The 24,923-nt window shown below is 38.8% G+C and overlaps 1 protein-coding gene across 4 annotated transcripts in view; it reads right to left on the bottom strand.

Annotated features, from left to right (window-relative positions):
- Window positions 1–2,974: 2,974 nt before the first annotated feature.
- Window positions 2,975–24,923, bottom strand: part of LOC149195018 (monodehydroascorbate reductase-like) — a 153,124-nt gene continuing 131,175 nt past the window's right edge. For all 4 annotated transcript variants that reach the window (XM_089405217.1, XM_089405219.1, XM_089405218.1 and 1 more), the window contains one exon: window positions 2,975–3,668. In XM_089405217.1, coding sequence (XP_089261343.1) covers window positions 3,330–3,668 — 339 coding nt within the window. In that variant the 3' untranslated portion in view covers window positions 2,975–3,329. The remainder of the gene's footprint in view (window positions 3,669–24,923) is intronic.

Genomic DNA, 24,923 nt, shown 5'->3' with positions numbered 1-24,923 from the left:
AACTTTGACTTTCCATCTCTTCTCATTAGTGCCAATATCAAAAATTGACACGTAACATTCGTATAAGCAGCAATTTTTTTGAGATAAACGCTAAAAATGAATAGAATAATATTTCATTAAATTACAGATTTAACAAGGAACAAAAGGCAACCCGGACTTATGCAATTGTCATAATATGGCTCAAAGCAGCTCATTTTAAGTGCATTAAGCACTAAAAGGGCAACATATTCATACTATATTTCAAATGGAAAGCTTTAAAGATATGTTAGGTTCTTTAATTCTCGAAAAGTATTTTATTATAGTGTAAAACCAGAGCCTCTACCTTCACGACTATCCTGCTGTATACTGTCAGTTAACGCACATTTGCTCGGGTCTTTCAGTGGTAAAATTTCAATTTCTTCGTGTAAAAGGACGAAGCTGTGAATGTAAATCTCTCCAGAAAAGTAAAATATATTGACAGTTTAGTAATCTGTTAAAATGATCAAAATCCCATAACATCATTTTAATTTTAATTTTGTTGGTTCAGGATCGACATTCCAGTCTGTTATATTTTAATCTGTTTTGGGGATGGGGAACACAGGAATGTGGAGATGCAAAGAAGACGTGTGCACTTTTAAATTTTAGAGAAATTTGGGAAGGACAAGTAACTTCAGCGTGTATTATAAATAGGATTTAAATTTAAATTTAATAATGAAATATATTGATTCATATATCATAATAAAATAGAAATAATAAAAATTGTATTGTTGATTTTAATTCATAATTCATTATTTTATAATTTGATTATTATTAAATAAAATAGAATAAAGATTAGAATAGTAAATTTAAATTACTCAAATTCAAAATACCAAAAAGTGACGAGTGAAAGACTTGATCTAAAGTTATTAGTATTTACAGTCAAGACTGGAAAATTCAAATTAAAAATGAACAATAGATAATGAACCAATATTATCAAAACCAGAGTGACCAAAAAAAACCCTCAACCAAAAAGTAAATTAATATTTAAACTCTGAGGGAAAAAACCAAGAAGTATTCATATACATCCAAACTTTCTATACAAGTATGCAAAGTTTCTCAAATATATAGCAAAGTTTCATATAACAAAAATAGCACAGAATGCAATCCATATTTGAACCAAAAATACAACAAGAAAGGAGCTCTGGATGACCTCTATTGTCCAAAAAAAAATATGCTACAACAAATACCTACATAACATAAAATATCATTTGGTATATTGGGATCTTTATTATCAATATTATCTTCTAAGCATTAGAATAAGAGAAAAAACTTAATTTGAACCAAAAATACAGCAAGAAAGAGGCTCTGGATGACCTCTATTGTCCAAAAAAAATATACTACAATACCTATATAACATAAAATATCATTTGGTATATTGGGATCTTTATTATCAATATTATCTTCTAAGCATTAAAATAAGAGAAAAAACTTAACCAATCAAGTCAAGATTTTGTTTGAGTGATAGGTACAATTTTACTAAGGTCATGTTAAAAGAGTTTAATAATCAGTGCCAACAACATCAAGGTACATGGAGGGCTTGGTGTTGTAGATTAAATGCTAGTTCCAAAATACCCTCATAAATGATAGGATCCAATGGAAACATTGCAATCTATCTTATCTAAATCCTGAAAATTGTAATTCTGTTGGATTTGAGTGGGATCTAAAATTCTATTTTCTCCATATGAAATCCAAGGAAGTAAAAAAACCACTCTCAAACATCCTAAATCATTTAGTGGTAATGTTTAAAATTTAAATGTTCTCGTTTATCTTTCATTTTCATCCTTTTACTCTAAGAATTTAACATTAATTACATCAATAGGCCTGTCTATTTTGGAATAGGGCTTCCATAACTTTAATTTAATTATCAATAATTATTAAGTGGATGGTAGGGATTTAACCTTCATAGAATATTTTAAAATATTCTTAGTAGTATACATAAATCAAAGTTTGAGATTTGCCTCCAACGCAGTTATTCCCTTTTTTTTCTCTTTTAATTAAATTCATTAATTAAAAAACATGTCATATTAACAAGTGTCACATATGTTATTGATAAACTATGGTATTGTAACAACCATATTTACAGATTAAAAATTTTCATGATAAATTGGAGGTAAATCTTTATGGTTAAGAATCTTGTTACATATTTTTTTAAATGTATATATGTTTAACATATATATTAATTGTTTAATCAATAATAATAATATAATTTAGTTATTTTTTATGATTTTTAAAATTTTACCAAAGTAACATGCATGAGGAAATGACTGTGCTAGTTACCTAGTATTAGTATGTTTTAGGGTTGAATATTAAGCTGCCCCACTCAAATTATCGTTTTCAATCAAAATTCAAGGGAACGGCTGTTCTTTACATTGGAGAAATGTTTCTCCTATGCCTAGGACTTTTCTAAAAAAATACATAGGAAATGTTTCCAAATCTCAAACCAAATATATATATATATGTTTCCCAAACAAGTACGTAAAAAACATGAAGAGCAAATCCACCACCGTTAGGAAAAACAATAGAACACTAGGAAAAACAATGCACATTATAAAAGATCAATTCGTGGGAACCCCACTATAAGAGGATTCAGAACTTAACTTCTCATAAAAGATTATATACATTTAATAAATTAAGTTAAATTTATGAGCACCAACTTTAAAGGTAAGGTCATAAAATGTTACAATGGAGCAAACAATGCCATTTAGAGCAATTTAGAAAAAAATACATAGGAAATGTTTCCAAATCTCAAACAAAATATATATAGGAAATGTTTCTCAAACATCCTTGTCCCAAGTACGGGACAAGTACGTAAAAAAACATGAAGAGCAAATCCACCACCGTAGGGAAACATCCCCATAGAACACTAGGAAAAACAATCTGTGCACATTATAAATTGTAGATCAATTCGTGGGAACCCCACTATAAGAGGATTCAGAACTTAACTTCTCATAAAAGATTATATACATTTAATAAATTAAGTTAAATTTATGAGCACCAACTTTAAAGGTAAGGTCATAAAATGTTACAATGGAGTAAACAATGCAATTTAGAGCAATTTATCAAAATAATAATATAGTCTTGTTTAATAAGATGCCATCCCAACAATCGGAAGAAAAAGAGCAAAAATATGTATCGAGTTTGATTTACTAATGAAGTAGCTACACCCTGACTAAAAGTCCAATACCTCATAACAAAAGTCAAATCCAATACCTCATAACAAAAGTCAATCAGACGCTAAAACAACAGATATCTCCAAGGTGAACAGAGACCAACAGTAATGCAGCATGCTGATGAATTAACAGAAAGCCGAATTAAGTGAAAGCCGAGGATATCTTAGAAGCAAATGCCAGCCCATCCTTTATCAGTTCCTCCTTGCTTTCAACCAAAGGCTTCACACGTGCTACCTTAGCAATAGCTTTATTTTCTTCAGGAGTACCACTCTCCAAGAATACACCTACCACCCTACCATCTTTTATCCAATATGATCCAAATTTGGCTGTCGGTGTCGCAGGATTATTGTCACCGAAAATAACGGATTCACCTACATTGTCTCCATAGAATTGCCATGACAAATCAAATGAACGTGAATAAAAATATGGAAGATAGTCATATTCTGCAACGATCCTTCCTTCTTCTTTGGCTTTAATTGCCTGTAGTAAGAGATGAGGTGTAAGTATTTAAATATATGGGTAAAACGTGGCACTGTGTCTTATTAACAAAATGGCTAAGTTACAGAAGCTATAAACATAATTGTAATTCTCAAGTGCCTGGTTTGAGGTAGTAAATAAGAAATTCAAAACCACGAGATACTTGTTTCAGAAAAGCTTCAGTATTGATCCTTCATCTATTACTCGAAAAAATTTAATGTATTTCGGAGCATATTTTCTAGTTCTCAGCCACTGATGTTGTTTTATTAGTAGCACAGATCCATTAACCATGGATTTATCAAGGTGTGAAAATCGGTTAAGATGGACTTATGGTTGTTTTAAATTTTAATCAAGGTTAAGATAGACCTATGGTTGTGTCTTATTCTTAATTTTTTTTTACATCATATATAATTAACAATAACAAATATTTGTCATGGTTTTTATCCTTTTATTACATAAGACATTGGACCTTAACTTCTTTTTTTTTGCCATCCTAGTTTATTAGCATTATACACCATCATGAGACATCCAACTGGGCTGTAAAGTGCACCCTGTACATGCATCGAGCTTCTCTGAAGACAACAAATCAACCACCAAACTAAGCTAGAGTCGAGATTGTTAAAATTGGCAACTAGGGCCAAATTCTACCTTGGGACAGCTCAATTGATGGAGATGATGATTGCATTGGATTCCTCTTTTTGAGAGGTCCAAGATTGATATAAAGATCATCTCATTCGGTCAATCAGGAGTGTGATTTTGAATTTATGCCCTCACATGTGCAAATTGTTCAGGTCGGCTTCATCATTATGTAGGCTCAAGAAGTCCAATGGATGTGTCTCTTCACCCACATCAAATTGTATAAATACAAGAGGCCTGACACCTCATTTGACGCATTCTTCTCTCTCTTCATCATATTGGTTCGTACAGCTATTGGGCAGTCCTCTCTCTCACACGTGCAGCTAGGAGGATAGATTTTCTGAGCAGAATTACAGGCCGAAATTTCAGACTTCAGAGAGGTTTGACAAGCATTGACCGAGTTGCTGACCAAGTTTCACTGTGTTTTGAGGGTCCAAGGTTCAATTTTTCTAGGCCGCATTGCTGGGCACAAAAACCAAGAAATTCTGGGCTGTTTGACCTGCGTTGGCTTCAGGGTTGACTGTTGTTTGACTGCAGGAAATTACAGCAGTTTTCTTTCTCCTTTGACTGAGTTTGACCGAGCTGTTTTGGGCTGAATTTATCCTCTTGATCAAGCCCATTTTGACCAATGAAGACTGAGCTGCTTTGAGGAAGATTTGTCGTTGATTTGACCAGCATTGACTTTCTAGTTAGCGTTGAAGTTTGACTGTAGTTGACTACAAAAATTTACAGGGTTGTTTTGACTTTGTATTGGGCAAGTCAATTTGACTTTTGTACTCTCTCTCTGTGCTAAACTTCTGATTTAATAATAAGAAGAATTGATCAAAGGGTTTTCCCACTTTGGGGTTTTTCTCTGGCATCTGCCAAATCTGGTGTCCTCTTGTCTTGACTTGTCTTCTACATTTTGTTTTATATTCTATCTGCTTTTATTGTCAGTATGATAATTGTGATTGCTATTGAAATTGGGAATTTCTATTGGGCTAAGGAACATTGAAGTAAATTGTGCTAAGCATAGAACATACGATTGTTAACTAAAATTAACATGGTTTCAGAGCCCAGTTGAAGACAAAACCCAAGCAAGAGTGAGAAAAGCAATCACTAAGGAAAGTTGTGGGACAAGAATATTGGTCTAGCTTCAATGACGACTACATCATACTTCAAATCCGAGGATAAGCTCAAGGACAAATCCGACTATCATGCATGGAAGATGACTTTGGATTTGACTTTGGAAGAGAATGATGCTATGGACTATTGAAAGGGAAGAGTGGTGGAGCCTCCTTCAAATGCACCCGCTGCTGCAAAAACAAAGTATAAGAAAGGTGAGATCAAAGCTAAGAAAATTATTGTAGACTCTATTCAAAAGCATTTGGTTGCCTATATTTCTGATTCGGAAACATCTAAGGAGATGTATGATGAGTTGGTTGGGATGTTCAAAGTAAACAATGCAAATCAAGTCCTCTTTCTCAAGAACAAGTTGAAAGACATCAAGATAGATAAAAGAGAGTCCATTCAATCCCTACTTCATGAGGATTACCGAAATCAAGAATGATCTTCTATCTATTGGAGAAGTTGTTGGTGACAGGGAGCTCACTCTTATTGCACTTGGAGGTCTTACAAGAGCATGGGATGTGTTTAACACCACCATCCTCAACAATGATAGGATTCCATGTTTTTATGAATTATTGGCTAGATGCACTCAAGAAAAAATAAGGATGATGGAGAGAGATAAGCCCTCAAATGGAAATGATCCTACTGCTTTCTCCACTCATGCTAAGAGGAAGAACAATGCTGGTCCAAGGAAACAAGGTCAAGGATTTAAGCCGGGATTCAAAGAAGGAAGAAAAGGAAGATGTTACAATTGCAACAGGTTTGGCCACCATGCTAGAGAGTGTCCTCACAAGAAGGATACTCCAAGGGATCATGACAACAACAACCAAAACAACTTCAAAGGCAATGGCAATCAAAGGAACAACAAGTTCAACAATAAAGGAAAGAGGAATGCTCTCGCTGCTCGATATGGAAATGGTCGTCCTCCCAAAAGATCAAGAAATTCCAAGTATGAGGAAAGTAATGTTGTAGAAAAACAAAACGAATTTTATCTTATTTCCGCTTTATGTACTGCCTCTCCTCCAGATACATTGGATCATTGGATGATTGATAGTGGAGCCTCAAGGCACTTCACTAGGTACAAAGAGGCCCTCTCGAATTTGGTTGAAAAGAAAACTAACTTGCAAATCATACTTGGAGATAATGCCACTTATCTCATGAAAGGAATAAGTATTGTCACTCTTCACTTGAATCAAGGACAAACCATTCATCTACAAGAAGTATTGTATGTGCCCGATTTGAAGAAAAACCTGGTATATATTTCTGCGATGGAAGATAAAGGCTTCAAGGAAGCATTCATTGATGGAAAGGTACGTCTTTGGCACAGAAACCCTAAAGATGCATTCACATTTGGATTTAGGGTTGATGGTCTTTATCAAGTTGGAGGAAGTCCTTTGGGAGCCATGTCTTGCGACACTTCTCTTCAATCTGAATTGTGGCATCGGAGATTTGCCCACCTTCATAACAAAGCCTTACCTTGGGTAAGGAAGATCGTCACAGGTATGCCCGATTTCAACATGAATAATGAAGGCGTTTGTCAAGGTTGTGCAGTTGGGAAACTTACAAGGGGACCATTCCCCTCAAGCGAAAGTCAAACTTCTGATATTCTTCAACTAGTCCATTCTGACCTATCTGGTATGTTGCCCGTAACATCATTAGGAGGATACTTATATTATGTTATTTTTGTGGATGACTTCTCTTGCAAAACATGGATCTATTTCTTAAAGAAGAAGGATGAAGTATTCAAATGGTTTCGTGCCTTCAAAGCCTTGGTGGAGAATCAAACAGGGAAGTAGATCAAAATATTGAGGACCGACAGTGGGACCGAATATGAATCAAATGAATTCAATGATTACTGGAGAGAGGTTGGTATTAAGAGGGAGACAATTGTTGCATACACTCCTAAGCAAAATGGAGTTGTTGAAAGAAAGAATCGAACGATCATGGAAGCCACCCATGCCATGCTTCATGATCTAGGTCTACCAAAATTCTTATGGGGAGAAGTTGCAAATACTACTGTATATGTTCAAAACAAATGTCCACATCAAGCATTGAATTTCAAGACACCCGAAGAAGTTTTCACTGGTAAGAAACCTGATGTTTCTCATTTTAGAATATTTGGTTGTCCTGTACGTTTTCATCTGCCTAAAGAGAAGAGTAACGAGTTGGGAGCATGTGCAAAGAAAGGAACTTTTGTGGGCTACAGTGAAAACTCAAAGGCATATATAATCTATGTGTCTAGTCAACGAGATGTGGAAGTAAGCCATGATGTTACATTTGATGAAGACACTGCTCTTGGGAAAGCCAGAGATCTCCCCATTCCAGGAAAAGAAAATGATGATGCTACAAGAAAGCAGGAAGAACCTTTGTCCGATGAGCATGTGCTCAATGTTGAAGGTCCGATGGATCCCATTGATCCACCTCCTAGTGATCACTCTACCTCAAGGAAAAGAACGTTGTGACTCAAAAGCACTCTCAAATATGCTAAAAAGCATATTGCTCCAAGAGGGACATTTCGTGAAAGTAAGAAGCCCACTAGGTATCAAGGGTACCATGCTGCTATGAGTATTATTATTCAATCTGAGCCTTGTATGTTCGATGAAGTTGTGAAACACCAAGTATGTAAGGATGCGATGAATGAAGAGAATGAATCCATCATGAAGAATGATGTCTGGGATGTGGTTCCTAGACCCAAGGACAAATCTGTGGTCACTTCTAAATGGATTTACAAAATCAAACATGGAGTTGATGGAAGTGTTGAAAAATACAAGTCCAGGTTCGTTGCTCAAGGCTTCTCTCAAAAGGAAGGGGTGGACTATGATGAGATATTTGCACCAGTTGCCTGATATACCACTATACATTTGATTATAGCTCTTGTTGCCTCTCAAGGATGGAGCCTACACCAAATGGATGTTAAGACTGCTTTCTTGAATGGCTTGCTTAAGGAGGAAGTCTACTTGGAACAACCTGAGGGATTTGAAGCAGTGAAACAAGACTTGTCGATTTCGCCGATTAATTGCGAGTTATACTCTCCTCGCCTGCCAAAAGATCTGGTCAAACTCGCGTTGACCGAGTTTGACTCGTGGTCAACGCGAGTTTGACTCGCTAGTCTCCGATTATTTCTGATTCCGCCGATTTTTCCAATTTTTGATTCCGCCTGACTTGGCGAGCATTGGACGGGTTTAGGTTTTTAAACCAATTTCTATTTTTAAACGTCGATTTCCGCTTTCCAGTGAGCCTCACACAATCGACGCGCAGCCACTAGCCAAACGACGACTCCAGCAACTGTCTATTACCATATCGTTGTTCATCACAATCGGTTCATTACCAAACGACGACTCCAGCCGTTGTCCATTACCAAACGACGACTCCAACCATTATTCATGACAATCGGTTCGTCGTTTCATCACACAGTACAGACTCCAAACAACGACTCCATCCATTGTCCATTACCATATCACTCCAGAGTCCAGCCGTTGTCCAAATTTAATGGAAAGTCAAGGTTGCATAAAATAAGCCAAGCATCTTCTATATACCAGTGTTTTACGACTCCGACTCGGCCGAGGATCGACTCCGACTCCGACTCCGACTCGGTAATGACTCGGCCTAGTCGATTTCAATGACTCGGTCGTTGTAAAAAATACATTAAATATTTATTTTTTTTATAAAAAAACATAATTTTAAATATTTTAAACATAATTTTAAAGATTTTCATTCATGTTTCCAAAGTCCAAACACACAGCATTATAATATAGATGGAAGACAACATATGATCAAAGTAGGCTCATGAACCAATCCATTATATCAAAATGGTACCCAATGGCAATACATAGTCAACTGTCATACATGATCAAAGACTCAAAACAAAATACAAATAACCAAGGAGGCTAGAAATGGCCTCTACAACAAAAGTAAACTGTGATGGTGACCAGACTCCAATACTAGTACTACTGCAGCACTGCTAGCAGCTACACTACTACTGGCTAGTAGCTACTGCCAGAGGAGCCAAGATCATCTCGACCAATCTCTGGAGTCTGGATCATCATCATCAGAACAGTGAAAAAAATATACAGTAGCTCTAGGTGTCAAGGTAAGGGTTTCAATTTGTATTCCTTTGTGTGTTCCAAATTTCCAATGGAATTTGTTTGGGTAATTCTTTGAGTATAATTTCAGAACTTTATTGTATTTTTGATCCGTTGGTGTTGTTTTACCTTGAGTCTAGGGTTATTTTAAATTTTTATCCTTAAGATCTGTTCTCTTCCTTTTTCCCTTGTGATTCGGTTGGGATTCCTTTTCAATTGCACACCCAGAATTTTATTACAGACCTGCTCCAAAGAACTCGACATCCACTAACAATGAACTACAGGACTTATGCTTGACTGTGGATAATCATTTGCACTGAAGACTCAAGTAAAGTGTTTAGGGCTCGGACATGTGTAGTAGGGCTTGAGGAAAAGTTATATTAACTGCAGATTTTAGGCCTTATAACCAGCAGCATAGTATTGTTTAGGTCCTTTTTGCATTAAGTTGTTTTGTAACTTTGAGTCTCTTAGGTATTATGTTGAGTGCAAGAGTAGGCCCTCATCCAGGGCATCGTTTGACATTTCAATTGTAATTTGGACGATACCTTATATATAGACTGATATATAGAATCTAGATATCAGATTTACTAGCTGTAATAAGATCTGTACATTAAACAGATATGAAGAACCTGGGCTTATTTCAAAGGGATTGACCACTGGTATCTTCAACAATGATAGTGATATCAGCCCTTTCACTCTTCAGCTCAGAAAATCAGTGCATAACCATGTCACTCCAACAATGGACACGATCTGAAATAATTGTGGAATGAGGAAACACATACAGCAAAACTCAGCTCCCTTCACACTTGAATAGTCAACAGTGATAATAGATATATGGCAGATTTCGATTCCATATTAAAACATATGTGACTTAAACTGCATTAAACAGTTTGGAATCCTTAAACTCCATTAAACATTTGAAAAATACCAAAAAAATGAATTTTTTTATGTCTTTTATGCCTGCCCAGCCGGTTTTCATTGACTCGGCCTGGTCAATACGGACTCGGCCTGGTTGACCGAGTCAACTATGACTCGGCCTGGTCATTGGATGACTAGGCCGAGTCATAGTTGACTTGGTCAATCGAGCCGGTTTGCTGGCCTGGTCGCAAATTTTTTTAATGGCTCGGTTTGACCCGGCCGTTTCCGAGTTGACTCGGCCTTGTTGTAAAACACTGCTATATACGCACTCACTATTTCAAATTTCAATGGTTCATGAATATACTAAATAATGATGTAGTGACTATCAAATGGAATGTTGCAAAGGTTTGATGCTCAGGTCTTCTTCACTAGCTTTTAGAAGCCACAGAGAGACATGATCAGATCCTCTACACTTAGATCAAGTTCTGGATATTTACCATAGAAGCACAATAGAGTCGTAAGCACAGTCCTTTGTAGTAAGCTAATAACATAGAATTTCTCTTCTCAGTGGTTAGAACAAGAAATGCCTTAACCATAGGTCACTTAAGGACTGTTTTTTTTAATACAATCCGCAGATATTATCAACTGTCAAGTGTTGATGCCATAGATAGGGACAGGACCTTGAACATAAATTTCAGATAAGTCTCCAAAACGTAGTTTTCCTTCAGAGCACAGTCTTGCTAAACCCTTTTTAAATTAATAAACAATAGACATCAGAACTTCAGAAGGTTTACTCCTAGAAGAAACAATAATAATTTTTGCGAAGTTATATACGACATTTTTAATTTTAATATTTTATTGTCTTTTACAGGAGCCAAATTAAACAGAAGGCACGAAACCAAATCTTAACAAAAGCCACAATTTAAACACAAGTCCAAAACAACAACAATGTCGAGAGGGAGAAGGACTTTGCTTGGGCTTATTGTGACAAGATTTCTGGAGACACCAAGCTCCTTTGAAAATTTTGCAAAGCGAAATGTAGTGGAGGCATTTATAGATTCAAGTACCACCTTGTACAAATATCCGCCCATGATATAGGTCTCTGCAACAAGGTTGACGAAAATGTTAAACACCGGGCAACCTTGGCCATTGATATGTTGAGTCAACGTAATGCCAAGAAAGCAAAGCAAAAAAAAGAAATAGGAACTGCTCGAGTTGATGATTTTTCTTCCACTACCCCCTTGTCATCTCCCTCTATTGAATCCTCAATGTCATTCCCAAGTTTCCCACACATGCCTTCGAGTCCAAGTCAAAATCAAGGCCAAATGAATCCTCCTACATTCAACACTGGAGGTGGAAACATAAACACATTTTTTGCTCCCCGCACAAAACTCGGTTCCCAACCTACCTTGGATGCCACTGGTTAGAAAAAAAATATCCATATTCAAGCAAGGAAGGCCATTGCTAACTTTTGGTACTATTCTGACATATCTTTCCACTGTGCCAAAAGTCCTTATTGGCAAGCTATGATTGATGCAGTGGTTGTTGCAGGTCTAGGGTTCAAAGCCCTTTCATCAGAGAACCTTAGGATAGATTTGTTGTTAGAGAGTGTTGAAGATGTCATACTTGTGCTATCTGAGTTTCGCTCATCATGGGTAGTGTTAGCCTTGTTGGCATTTGGCCCAAAAATGGATCCAAAACACTACCGAAGGCTTCGAAATTTGCTTAAGTATCATTCAAAGATCAAAACCAGCGCAAGAGGAGAGCCCTTGGAAGGGTGGAAAAACACTATCGGGAGGCTAAAACACATAGAAAACCATGAAAAACCATGTATCGGAGGCTTAAACTGAGGAATGCACAGCAGTCGTCCGATCTGGCCGATCAACGGTCCAGATCTGATCGGCGGTGGCAATCGGCGTAAGACACCCTCGATCAGCGATCTCCGATGATCGGATCGGCGGAGGCAATCGGCAGGTATCAGCGCAGACAGTATGGAAGTTGCGATTGCGATCAGCGATGCAATGTGGACCGTCGATCAAGCACGCAGATCGACGGCCCACATCGCATCGCTGATCGCTATCGGAGATTCTCAAGGAGCACTAACCATGGGCCCGGTGTGACCCGATGACCGGACCCGACGGTATTATACATGATATTTCATAGATTTCAGGTCCCCAGGAAAGCCATTTTGAATGCATTTTTCGTGTATTTCGTTATTTAAAGAAATACAAAGGGAGCCTTGGGCAGCACCGATGCAATAAAGCCCGAACCCGAAGGGCTCAAAAATGAAATTTATAACATTTTCAGGTCCGCCAAAGCAAATTTTTAATGTATTTCCAGTGTTTTCCATATATTTCCAAATACAAAGGGAAGACAGGGACAGGCCACTAGCGACTTGCGATAGTGACCCTAAGGGTGGACCCAATATATGAATAAACCATAATTGAGGACTTTTGAAGTCCAAAAGAAACAAAAATGGATGGGATTTTATAGTGTTGCAGCGTTTTCTGTATAAAACAGAAAACAATCATTGTTAAGCATTTGAAAGGATTCCAAAAGGCACGCAGACCCACTCCACCACCTAATAGAGGCCAGGAGACAGAGATTGTGAGACAAAAGGCTGAAAGGGGAAAGGCGACAGCACAGCTCATCCAAAACCAACAAACGATCATGGGCCATATCTGGCACGAACGAGCTCCCTGCCAGCGCAGCCAAAATATCAGAATGCTGTTATTCTTCTGTCAGAAGAGGAAACCTCCGAACCCATGCTTGCCTAGTCAGGGCATCAAACAGTTAAGGGGCAGTGAGGATAGATTAAGACACTCTGAGCCTTTGAGAGCTCAGGAGCATTGTAAAAAGCCTATAAATGGCTGAAAGAAAGATGTAACAAGGGTTCAACTTTTGGAGACTGTAGAGACTTTGCTACTCAAGCATCTCATCTTCATTCTAGAAAATATAAGCTTCTTTTGTTGTTATATGTTCAATATCCATTTCTCTTCTGTTCTAAGCTTGTACTTGGATAGTCTTTTCATGATTTCTTATGTGTCTAATGCCAGATAACTGTCATCTTATCTCTGGGTTGATAAATTGGATTTGCAATTGAATAGGTTGTTCATGTTTCTTCTGTGTCTAATGCCAGATAACTGTCATCTTATCTCTGCGTTGATAAATTAGATTTGCAAGCTTCTTTTACTTCCTGTAGCTGGCCATTCATATGTGTTTATATATGCATCTGCTCGTATAGTCAGTATCAATGTTTTACAACTCCGACTCCGACTCCGACTCGGCCGAGGATCGACTCCGACTCCGACTCCGACTCGGTAATGACTCGGCCGGCTCGATTTCAATGACTCGGTCGTTGTAAAAAATACATTAAATATTTATTTTTTTTATAAAAAAACATAATTTTAAATATTTTAAACATAATTTTAAAGATTTTCATTCATGTTTCCAAACACACAGCATTATAATATAGATGGAAGACAACATATGATCAAAGTAGGCTCATGAACCAATCCATTATATCAAAATGGTACCCAATGGCAATACATAGTCAACTGTCATACATGATCAAAGACTCAAAACAAAATACAAATAACCAAGGAGGCTAGAAATGGCCTCTACAACAAAAGTAAACTGTGATGGTGACCAGACTCCAATACTAGTACTACTGGCTAGTAGCTACTGCCAGAGGAGCCAAGATCATCTCGACCAATCTCTGGATCATCATCATCAGAGTCAGACAAGGGGCCCCATGCCTCCTCCTCCTCATCATCGTCTCCAACTGCAACTGTAGAAGTGGTGCCAGTACCACTAGCAGGTTGTGCAGCAGATGCAAGCTGAGATAGAGTAGATATGCGGTTGCGCTTCTGTCGTGGCTGAGCAGAGGAAGCACCTACAACTGGAGTCCTACTCCTTGCTGGCTGTGAGACTGAGGCTGGTGGATCGGGATCTGCATTCAACTGAACAGGCTGAAGTTGATGTTCCAGTTCAAGTTCATCAAGATCCTCATCAGGATCAAACTCTGGTGCACGACTCTCCACTACCCAATCTGATGTTGGATCAATGTCTTCCAACACAATGGGATCTGAATCAGGTCTTTTGTTCAGCAATTGGTTCCGTCTGAGCCGAAGGTTGTATTGGACAAAAACTAGATCATTCAACCGTTTTTGCTCCAAACGGTTTCTCTTCTTTGTGTGAATCCTCTCAAAGACAGACCAATTGCGCTCACACCCAGATGCACTGCAAGTTTGACTCAAAATACGAATTGCAAACTTTTGCAATTGAGGGCACTGGCCACCAAAGGCCTCCCACCATTGTGCTGCAAAAAACATAGGAGTGTAATGAATTATGAGTTAGATGAAGGCTGAAGCTCAACAAAATTACAAATTATATCTAACTTTCAAATTATAAATGATTTAACAAACTTTAGTCTTTAATAAAAAAAGTAAAACTGTAAAACCATTAAGAAATTGAAAATTGAAATTTTTGTTTACCTGGCTCATCTGCTTCTCTTGCAATCTTTGTTAGGTTCTTCCCAAAGGTACCTGTTGCATTGCTGAAGGATGTGACCTGTTGATGTATCTGCAGCTGATCAGACTCCGATGGGATCATGCGTTCAATGCAATCAACCAGTCCATCTCTGACCTCCCCCCTCAAAGCTCCTGACTCCTTAGCTTTATAATGATACCGTGGGTTCAAAAAATACCCAGCTGCATGTATAGGGCGATGGAGTTGATTGTTCCATCTTTCATCAATGATTGCCCAAATGGGCCCATACTTTGCCACTCTATCCTTGTATGCTGTCTTTATTTGCTCCTTTGCTTGATCCATAGCCTCATAAATGAAGCCCATAGCCAACCTTTCCCCATCCACCAACCGCAACACCTTAACTAGTGGCTCAGCAAGCTTCACAATCTCTGCTGCCTTTCTCCAAAAAGTTTCATCATGGACTTTCCTTTTCAATTCTCTGCCTTCTGGTTTGTTAGACCAATTGCTTTGATTCCATTCATCACTGGAAAACATCTTTTGCAAGTTTCTATGTTGGGAAAGCATAGATTGCAATGTCAAAAAATGTGTAGCAAATCTAGTGATGGCAGGCCTAATAATATCCTTGCCTCCAGTGTGTTTCCTCATGAGACTCAAAACCAGTGTATGATTGTAGATAAATTTTGTTATGCTTTTGGCATTATCTACAGTGTTTCTGACCCAATCTAATTTTCCAATATCCTCAAGCATGAGGTCTATGCAATGTGCAGCGCATGGGGTCCAAAAGATGGTCTTGTGTTTTTCCTCTAACAGTTTACCAGCAAGAACATAGTTAGAGGCATTGTCTGTGATGATTTGAACAACATTAGCCACCCCCACATCCTCAATAACCTCATCCAATAGCTGAAACAACAAGTGGCCATCTTTTACCTTATCAGATGCATCAACTGATTTTAAAAACATGGTTCCCTGTGGGCAGAAGACAAGAAAGTTTATGATGGTACGGTTTCTTTGATCAGTCCATCCATCTGACATGATGGTACACCCTGTTCTTGCCCATGAGTCCCTGAACTCTTGCAAATACTCATTAATGGATTGAATTTCTTTCTGCAAACGAAACCCCCTTAGCTCTTGCATAGTAGGGCCTTTGAAGCCTTTTCCAGCAGCATGTATGGCATCAAACATAGGCTCATAATATGGTGAACGAGCAGCATTAAAGGGGATATCAGCATCATACCACCATCTAGCTATGTAGTCACAAGCAGTCTCCCTCAATTCTTTCTTCCAATGGTCATCTAAAGTGGGCTGAATTTGACCTTTACTAGCTTCAGGACCATGTGCATCTGATGGAGAGGAGGGAGTGAAATAACTTTTGATAGTCACATCACCCTTCATTCTACCCTTTCCCTTATCTTGAACAGAACCAAAAGAGGGAGGAACATAACGGAAAGGGTTGGATGCCTCAGTTTGAGGGATAGAGGAAGAACCCTCAAAATCATAGTGGGGGTTGGTAGCCATCATTCTTTGTATCTCCCTCTTCCTCCCAATTTCAGCCTGTATCTCTTTTTGCCTAGCCTTATCTTCTTTAAATTTTTCAAAGCTGGCCACCAAATTCTTTCTAATCTCCTCAATTTCATCAGAGGGACATGCGGTAATTTGGCCTTTAATCCCTGCCAAGTGTTGTTTCAGCCTACGAATCCCCCCAGGACCTTCCTTAATTTTCCTATGGCAAAATTTGCAATGCATCTGACTATCAACCATTTCAACATATGCCCAAGCAGGATCTTTTGCTCTAGGTGCCATTTTTTGACTAGGAAAACAATCTGAAAATGAAAAAAAAAAAATTGATTCAATGTTCATTTATTTGACAAAAAACACTCTCTAAGCTTTCTTGATATGCACCTAAAATTTACTAAGCAAAAACAGATTTATAGAGGTGGAAAAAAATACCTCCAGGCACAAACTGCCTCCTCAAGCTTGCTCCAAGAATCAGCTCCTCAATGCTGCTCCAAATGGCTGCCCAAGAAGCTCCTCACTCCAGCTACAATGCTCCTCCAAGACTCCTCACTGCTGCTCCAAAACAAGCTCAAGAACTGCTCACTAATTCTCAAAGAAGACTCTCACTCAAATGCATAAGACTGTTGTGAGTGAATGAGAGCATTTGGCTGTCTTAAATAGGGTTTGGGAGGGGGAAATGGACCCCAAAAGCATTTAACAATTTACCATTACCCTTTGGAATCCATAAACTGAATTTAACTTTACCAAAAATCACAAAAAAAGTGAATTTATTTCATGTTTTACGCTGCCCAGCCGTAGGTTCATTGACTCGGCCGAGTCAATACGGACCCGGCCGGGTTGACCGAGTCAACTATGACTGGGCCGAGTCATTGGATGACTCGGCCAAGTCATAGTTGACTCGGTCAACCGAGCCGGGTTGCTGGCCGGGTCATAGTTTTTGGTGCTAGCTCGGTTCGAAACGGTCGTTTCGGAGTTGACTCGGCCGGGTTGTAAAACAATGGTCAGTATTCTCCATCTATTCATTGAATCTACAAACTATTGAGCATTAGTGGTCTAAAGTCTTAGAAAGTTGAGGGTGTTCATGCATGTCTTGAGTAAAAACAGAGTTGAAAATGGTTATCTGGCTTGATCCAAACCATCATTCATTCCAATAGTTCAGAGAACAATATTGAAGATTATATGTTACCAGGCATCTCAGAGCTGCAACCTAGGAGAGTTTCCTGGAGTGATAACATAATTAGCTCCGTTGCCGTGGGAGAGGAGACTGAAGCTCAGCTTCCTTGGGAGACGGCACAGATCCAGCTTTGATGATAGACAAAGTCTGGGCACTTTTTGGTTGTAATCATCTATCTGGCGACTCTACGGGAGGCCGAACCTTTTTGGCGACTCCACTTCATAGTTCTGGTTCAGTTTGTGAGGCATACTTGGAGAAATCCTCAGAAGTCACAAGCTGACCTAGTACCTGACCCTGAAAAAATCATCAAAGAAAGAAAGGTATTGCAGAAAGGAGCATCAGGTTCAGGTAAATCTAAACAATATTCTATATCTCTTCAATAAAGAACTGTAATAGAACAAATACATGTTGAGATTATAGCATCTAATACTAGCAGTGAAGAAAAAATCTCAGAAATTCATAAAGCTCCTTATTCTTTAGGTTCTCCTTTTGTTGTAAGCCCAAAGGAAACCTCACCTCCTATCCATCATACTCCTTTAGTCTTATCAGTCACTCCTCAGCCCTTTGTCATTCAGACTTCCAGTACCCTTATAGCCACCACAGCTATGGCAAGCCCACAAGCACCTACCAAAATGGAAAGAATCATAGCTGCTAGGTATGGACCTCTAGTACTGCCCACTCCTTTGAATGCCATGCCTACTGGAGAATATCAGAAGTATATGCCTAAGTTCACTGGGACTGAAGGTGTTACAGCTGAAGAACATCTTGAATCATTATATAGCTATGCTAATAACATGGACATTAGTGAAGATGATGTCTGGATGAGAGTCTTTGTCCAAAGCCTAGATGGAGAGGCTAGAAAATGGTTCAGAGAACTGACCCCAAGATCCATAGCAGATATTGAGGCTTTAGATGATGCATTCCTAAAGCATTAGGGGGATAAGAAGGATCTCCTCTACTACCACACTGAGTTTGGCAACTTAAAGAGGGAAAATGGTGAGTTGTTGTCTGACTTTAATAAGAGGTTTAACCGCATGTACAGCAAGATACCAGCTAAAGTAAAACCCACCACTACCTCTGCTAGACTCATCTATGCTAGTGCCTTTGATTCTGACTTCTGTTTACTGTTGAGGGAGAAGCGATGTGCTACTTTGGCTGATATGCAAGATGCAGCGTTGGAAGTAGAATCAAACATCATGGCTGCAGAGAAGCTCAAGGGAAACGCTGATAGAAGGAGAGAGGGGCGAGTCTTCATCATCTTCAGATCCCAAGATAGATAAAATGACCAAGATGATAGAGTCATTAGCCTCTGAAATCTCCAAATTAAAGGTTGAGCAACGCTCTGGGAAAGGAAGAGTTCCTAATACCTTTGCTCCTAGAAATCCAAATCCATATACAAGAGCTAATGAGCAATTGCAGATTCTGCAAAGAAGCAAAGATGCTAATGAAGACCAAAGGTTGAAGACCCCTTTTCAAAATGCAGTCATGGAAGAAGAGCAGTTTGAAGAAGATGATGAGATCCATTATATGGAAGACAACGGCAGTGCCCCCTTTTTGACCTTAGTTGCCTATGAAAAGTCATTATTAAATGACCAGATCAGCCAAGAATGGGATGGTGAAGCTGTTCTGCAAACTACTGATCAGCACAAATATAATCTGAGGTCGAAGATGAATAATGTCAAGGAAACTCCTGTTCATAAAGCTGTTGTCCCGGCAGAACAACGAGCTAATGAGCAGAGGCGACCCGCAGTTGATCCCATCATCCTCAAAGCTCCAACTCACGAGGTAAGAGGCCTTGACAAGTCTCCTTCTCCTTTCAGTTTTCAATCAGAAATTCAGAAGCTAAGAATACCCATGCCTCTGATTGAACTAGTGAAGAATGAATCCTTCAAAAGATCCATCCTCGAGGCCCTTGAACCTAAAGCCATCCAAGCCTCCACTAACTATGTAAATCTGCAAGATGATCAACCAGTTGTTATTCTTAGCCCAATGATTGAAAATTGTGAAGACAGCTCCCCATCATTCTATGCCTCTCTGACTATTCATGATAAAATCCTTCACAATTGCCTTCTAGACACAGGAGCTAGCCATAATCTAATGCCCAAGGCTATCATGGATAAATTGGGTCTTGACATTACCAAGCCTTATCATGACCTGTTTTCTTTTGACTCTAGAAAAGTGAAATGTCTGGGATTAATCAAGGACCTAGCCATCACTTTGTCTCAGCTGCCCATGAAGAGCATGATGATGGATATTGTGGTAGCAGATGTACCCCCAAGTTTGGCATGTTGCTTTCTAAAGGCTGGATCAAGAGATTAGGTGGAACATTGCAAAATGATCTATCCTATGCTACTGTCCCAGTTTTTGGAGGTGAAAATAGGAGATTGTACAGAGAGGCTCAGTTGGCTTATAGCATCAGTGATGAAAGGAATCCCACTAATCATCCCATCTACGCTGTCGACACTGATTTTGGAGCTTGTTTCTTTCAGATTGAAGAATCTCAGTTGGCCTCCATGCAACTTAAGAAACCAGTTTGCCAGATCACTGAGGAAGAAGGCCCACGGATTTGGGACATGTTCTTTGATGGAGCTTGCTCTAAAGAAGTTGTAGGGGCAGGTGTAGTCCTTGTGTCCCCCACACAGGAACGCATTCATTTACCTTTCATATTAACTTTTCAGGTCACAAATAACATAGCAGAGTACAAAGCAGACCTTATCATTCAGCAAGTGAACAAAACGTTCCAAGCAAAACATCCAAGGCTAAAAACATACAGAGATGAGGTGAAATATAGACCATCTCTGCCTGACAATGTCAAAAGCTGGAAAGTTTTTGAAGAGGATGAGCAAATTAATAGGCTTTTACAAGTCTTTAATGAATTTGCTGAAATGCACATTGACCAAGATTAAGAAACCTTTGATAGAAAGGTAAAATGGGATAATTTTCAATTTGGTGACTGGGTTCTCAAACAGGATGTGTTGAAGGAAAAAAAGGGCAACCAAGGTAAATTTGATTCCTTAGGGATAGGACCGCTTGTCATTGCTCAAGTTCAGATGAGCAATAGTTTCATTCTGCACAATTTAGAGGGGGAAGGTGTTTTTGATGGCCCAGTCAATGGGCGGTTTTTGAAACTTTATTTCATTTAAGGCTTTAAAGCCTTGGTATTGTAAATACATTTTTTCCAGTTTTCATTTCATTGCAAAATAGACTCCATGCCCAATGGAACACTAGGAGGAAGATTTGATTTCGTTTTTACAGGAAAGGCATTGTTCCGTAGTTCTTGAAACCTCACAAGGAGGCTTTCATCCCCAAAAAGAGCCAGTGTTAGCCTTGTTGGCATTTGGCCCAAAAATGGATCCAAAACACTACCGAAGGCTTCGAAATTTGCTTAAAGATCATTCAAAGATCAAAACTAGCGCAAGAGGAGAGCCCTTGGAAGGGCGGAAAAACACTATCGGGAGGCTAAAACACATAGAAAACCACGGAAAACCATGTATCGGAGGCTTAAACTGAGGAATGCACAACAGCCGTCCGATCTGGCCAATCAATGGTCCAGATCTGATTGGCAGGAGGCAATCGGCGCAAGACACCCCCAATCAGCGATCTCCGATGATCGGATCGGCGGGTCGCAATCGGCGAAGGCAATCAGCGGGTATCGACACAGACAGTATGGAAGTTGCAATTGCGAACAGCAATGCAATGTGGAATGTCGATCAAGCGCGTAGATCGACGGCCCACATCGCGTCGCAGGATCACTATCAAAGATTCTTAAGGAGCGCTAACCATGGGTCCGGTGCAACCCGATGATCGAACCCGACGGTATTATACATGATATTTCATAAGATTTCAGGTCCCCGGGAAAGCCATTTTCAATGCATTTTTCGTGTATTTCGTTATCTAACGAAATACAAAGGGAGCCTTGAGCAGCGCTGATGCAATAAAGCCCGGACCCGAAGGGGTTCAGAAATGAAATTTATAATATTTTCAGGTCCGCCAAAGCGAATTTTTAATGTATTTCCAGTGTTTTCCACATGTTTCCAAATACAAAGGGAAGATAGGGACAGGCCACTAGCGACTTGCGATAGCGACCCTAAGGGCGGACCCGATAGATGAACAAACCATATTTGAGGACTTTTAAAGTCCGAAAGAAATATAAATGGGCGGGATTTTACAGTGTTGTAGCGTTTTCTATATAAAACAGAAAACAATCATTGTTAAGCATTTGAAAGGATTCCAAAAGGCACGCAAACCCATTCCACCACCTAATAGAGGCCGGGAGATAGAGATCGTGAGACAGAAGGCTAAAAGGGGAAAGGCGACAGCACAGCTCATCCAAAACCAACAAACGATCATGGGGCATCTCTGGCACGAGAGAGCTCCTTGCCAGCGCAGCCAAAATATCAGAATGCGGTTATTCTTCTGTCAGAAGAGGAAACCTCCGAGCCCATGCTTGCCTAGTCAGGGCATCAAACAGTTAAGGGACAGTGAGGATAGATTAAGACACTCTGAGCCTTTGAGAGCTCAGGAGCATTGTAAAAGGCCTATAAATGGCTGAAAGAAAGATGTAACAAGGGTTCAACTTCTGGAGACTGTAGAGACTTTGCTACTCAAGCGTCTCATCTTCATTCTAGAAAATATAAGTTGCTTTTGTTGTTATATGTTCAATATCCATTTCTCTTCTGTTCTAAGCTTGTACTTGGATAGTTTATTCATGATTTCTTTTGTGTCTAATGCCAGATAACTGTCATCTTATCTCTGCGTTGATAAATTGGATTTGCAATTGAATAGGTTGTTCATGTTTCTTCTGTGTCTAATGCCAGATAACTGTCATCTTATCTCTGCGTTGATAAATTAGATTTGCAAGCTTCTTTTACTTCCTGTAGCTGGCCATTCATATGTGTTTATATATGCATCTGCTGGTATAGTCGGTATTCTCCATCTATTCATTGAATCTACAAACTATTGAGCATTAGTGGTCTAAAGCCTTAGAAAGCTGAGGGTGTTCATGCATGTCTTGAGTAAAAACAGAGTTGAAATGGTTATTTGGCTTGATCCAAACCATCATTCATTCCAATAGTTCAGAGAACAATATTGAAGATTATATGTTACCAGGCATCTTCGAGCTGCAACCTAGGAGAGTTTCCTGGAGTGATAACAGGTAGAAACAAGGTGCACCATCATGAGTGATGGATGGACAGATCAGAGGAATAGAAATTTAATAAATTTCCTTGTATCTTGTCCAGCAGGAACAATGTTTCTCAAATCACTGGATGCCGCAAACAAGGTTAAGACTGCCCAACTTATTTGTGAAATGATGGAGGAAATCGTTCAAGAAGTGGGAGAAGAACATGTTGTACAAATTGTCACCGATAATGCAGCTAATTATATGGCTACTGGTAGACTTTTTGAGATTAGGCACCCCACTATTTTTTGGACCTATTGTGATGCCCATTGCATAGATTTAATGCTTGATGACATTGGTAAGCTTCATTGGATACATGAGGTTGTGGAGAAGGCAAAATCCATAGCCAAATACCTATACAACCACACTACTGTCCTAAACACCATGAGAAAATACATTGAAGGTAAAGAAATTGTTCGACCTGCAGCGACTAGATTTGCAACAAATTTCCTATCTTTGCAATCTATGGTTGAGCAAAAGATAAATCTGAAGAGGATGTTCTTGGGACCTGAGTGGATGACATCTAAACATTCCAAGGCCCTTGAAGGCATTGAAATTGTTGCACTTTTGTTTAATGACAGTTTCTGGAAAGATGTCGAAGAGATTATTGTTGTGACGGAGTCCCTTGTTAGAGTTCTCAAGTACTTCAAGTCTTTTAACTTTTTCATTCTTAAAATTTCATTTCAAGCTTCTTTTTATTTTCAATGTTTCATATTTTTTAAATTTCAAAGCCTGAACTTTCAAGATGGTTGATGGTAACAAACCAGCTATGGGTTACATTTATGAGGCGATGGATCTCGCAAAGGAGGCCATCAAAAGAAGATGTGGGGATGAGGAGGTAAAGTATATGTCTCTTTGGGGCATTATTGATGCATGTTGGGATAGGCAATTGCATTCCCCTTTACATGTTGTCGGGTACTTCTTAAACCCACAGTATTTTTATGATAAGAGAAAATTTAATGAGGATGGGGAGGTTGGCAGAGGACTTATGAAATGAATGGAAAGGTGCTTCCCTGATCCAGAATTTCAAAGTCGTGTCTTTTCTCAACTACAAGATTATAGGGTGCCAGTTAAATTATTTTCCTATACCAGTGCTATACGAGAAAGGTCTAAGATGTTGCCAAGTACCCTTTGAGGCTTGAAGGCTTCATCAATTCATTAAATTTGTTTAAACTTTATTTTGTATGTTAAATGTTTTATTAAATTTTGTTGTCTTTTTAAGTTTTTACTATTTAGTATTTAGTACTTCTACTCACAAACCCTTGCCACTTGCTAGGTCTTTGGTGGCAAAATTTTGGTAGTGATACGCTAGATTTGAAGAGATTTGTCATTCGAATCTTAAACCAAGCATGCATCGCATTAGGTTGTGAGCGCAACTGGAGCATGTTTGAGAAAATACATTCTAAGAAGTGCAACCGATTGACACAAAAGCGCTTAAATGACTTTGTATTTGTCCATTACAATCTACGACTTCGCAACAAGCAAATACTAGGTGAGAGCTTGAATTTGAAGGTTTCGTAATCTGATTTGCACTTTGAAGTTTAAACTTTAAAGTTCAAAGTCAAACTTTAATTCACATTTCAATGTCTCATGATAATGACAGGTTTGGATCATTCACCAATCAACCTTGAAGAGATAGATATGTTGAAAAATGTAACTAGGTTTGGTCTTCATAATGACATGTAAATATGATTTTATGTAATGAGATGTAAATAAGAAAAATAAAATCATTTTATTGACTTGCTTCATGGGTTTCACGAGCAAGGGATTTAGTTTTTGAGTCAAGACTCCCATTGAGAGTCTTTAGGATTTGTTTGTCATCTAGTCATAAAATGTTAGAGTCATTGTCATGTAATGAAGTCATGTTACACTTTGTAAAAGTTCAATCTTGTCTATGTAAAGTATTCTCCAAGAACTTGTCATCTATCCTCTTTAAGTCGGCCTACAAACGATGAAGGAACTCTCTAGAACAAGTCGACCTACAAACAATGAAGGAACTCTCTAGAACAAGTCGGCCTACCTCCAGCGATCATGTCGGCCTAAAGGACATAAGAAGAAGTGCATATATAGCCCAACTCGGCCTCACTTGAAGACATACATTCGATCAAGCAATATGATCTAACTTCGACAAGCAGAAGTGCGAAGGAGAAGGGAGAATAGAAGTGCGAAGAAGGATAAAAGAGAAGTGCAAAAAAGAGAGAAGGAGTCTTTCTTCT

Source organism: Pinus tabuliformis, chromosome 2_2 (assembly GCF_031772625.1).
Source record: "Pinus tabuliformis cultivar Carrire ecotype Pingquan chromosome 2_2, CPIR1, whole genome shotgun sequence".
Taxonomy (NCBI): Eukaryota; Viridiplantae; Streptophyta; class Pinopsida; order Pinales; family Pinaceae; genus Pinus; species Pinus tabuliformis.
The sequence above is the reverse complement of the archived record's forward strand: the minus strand, read 5'-3'. Positions and strand labels throughout refer to the sequence as shown.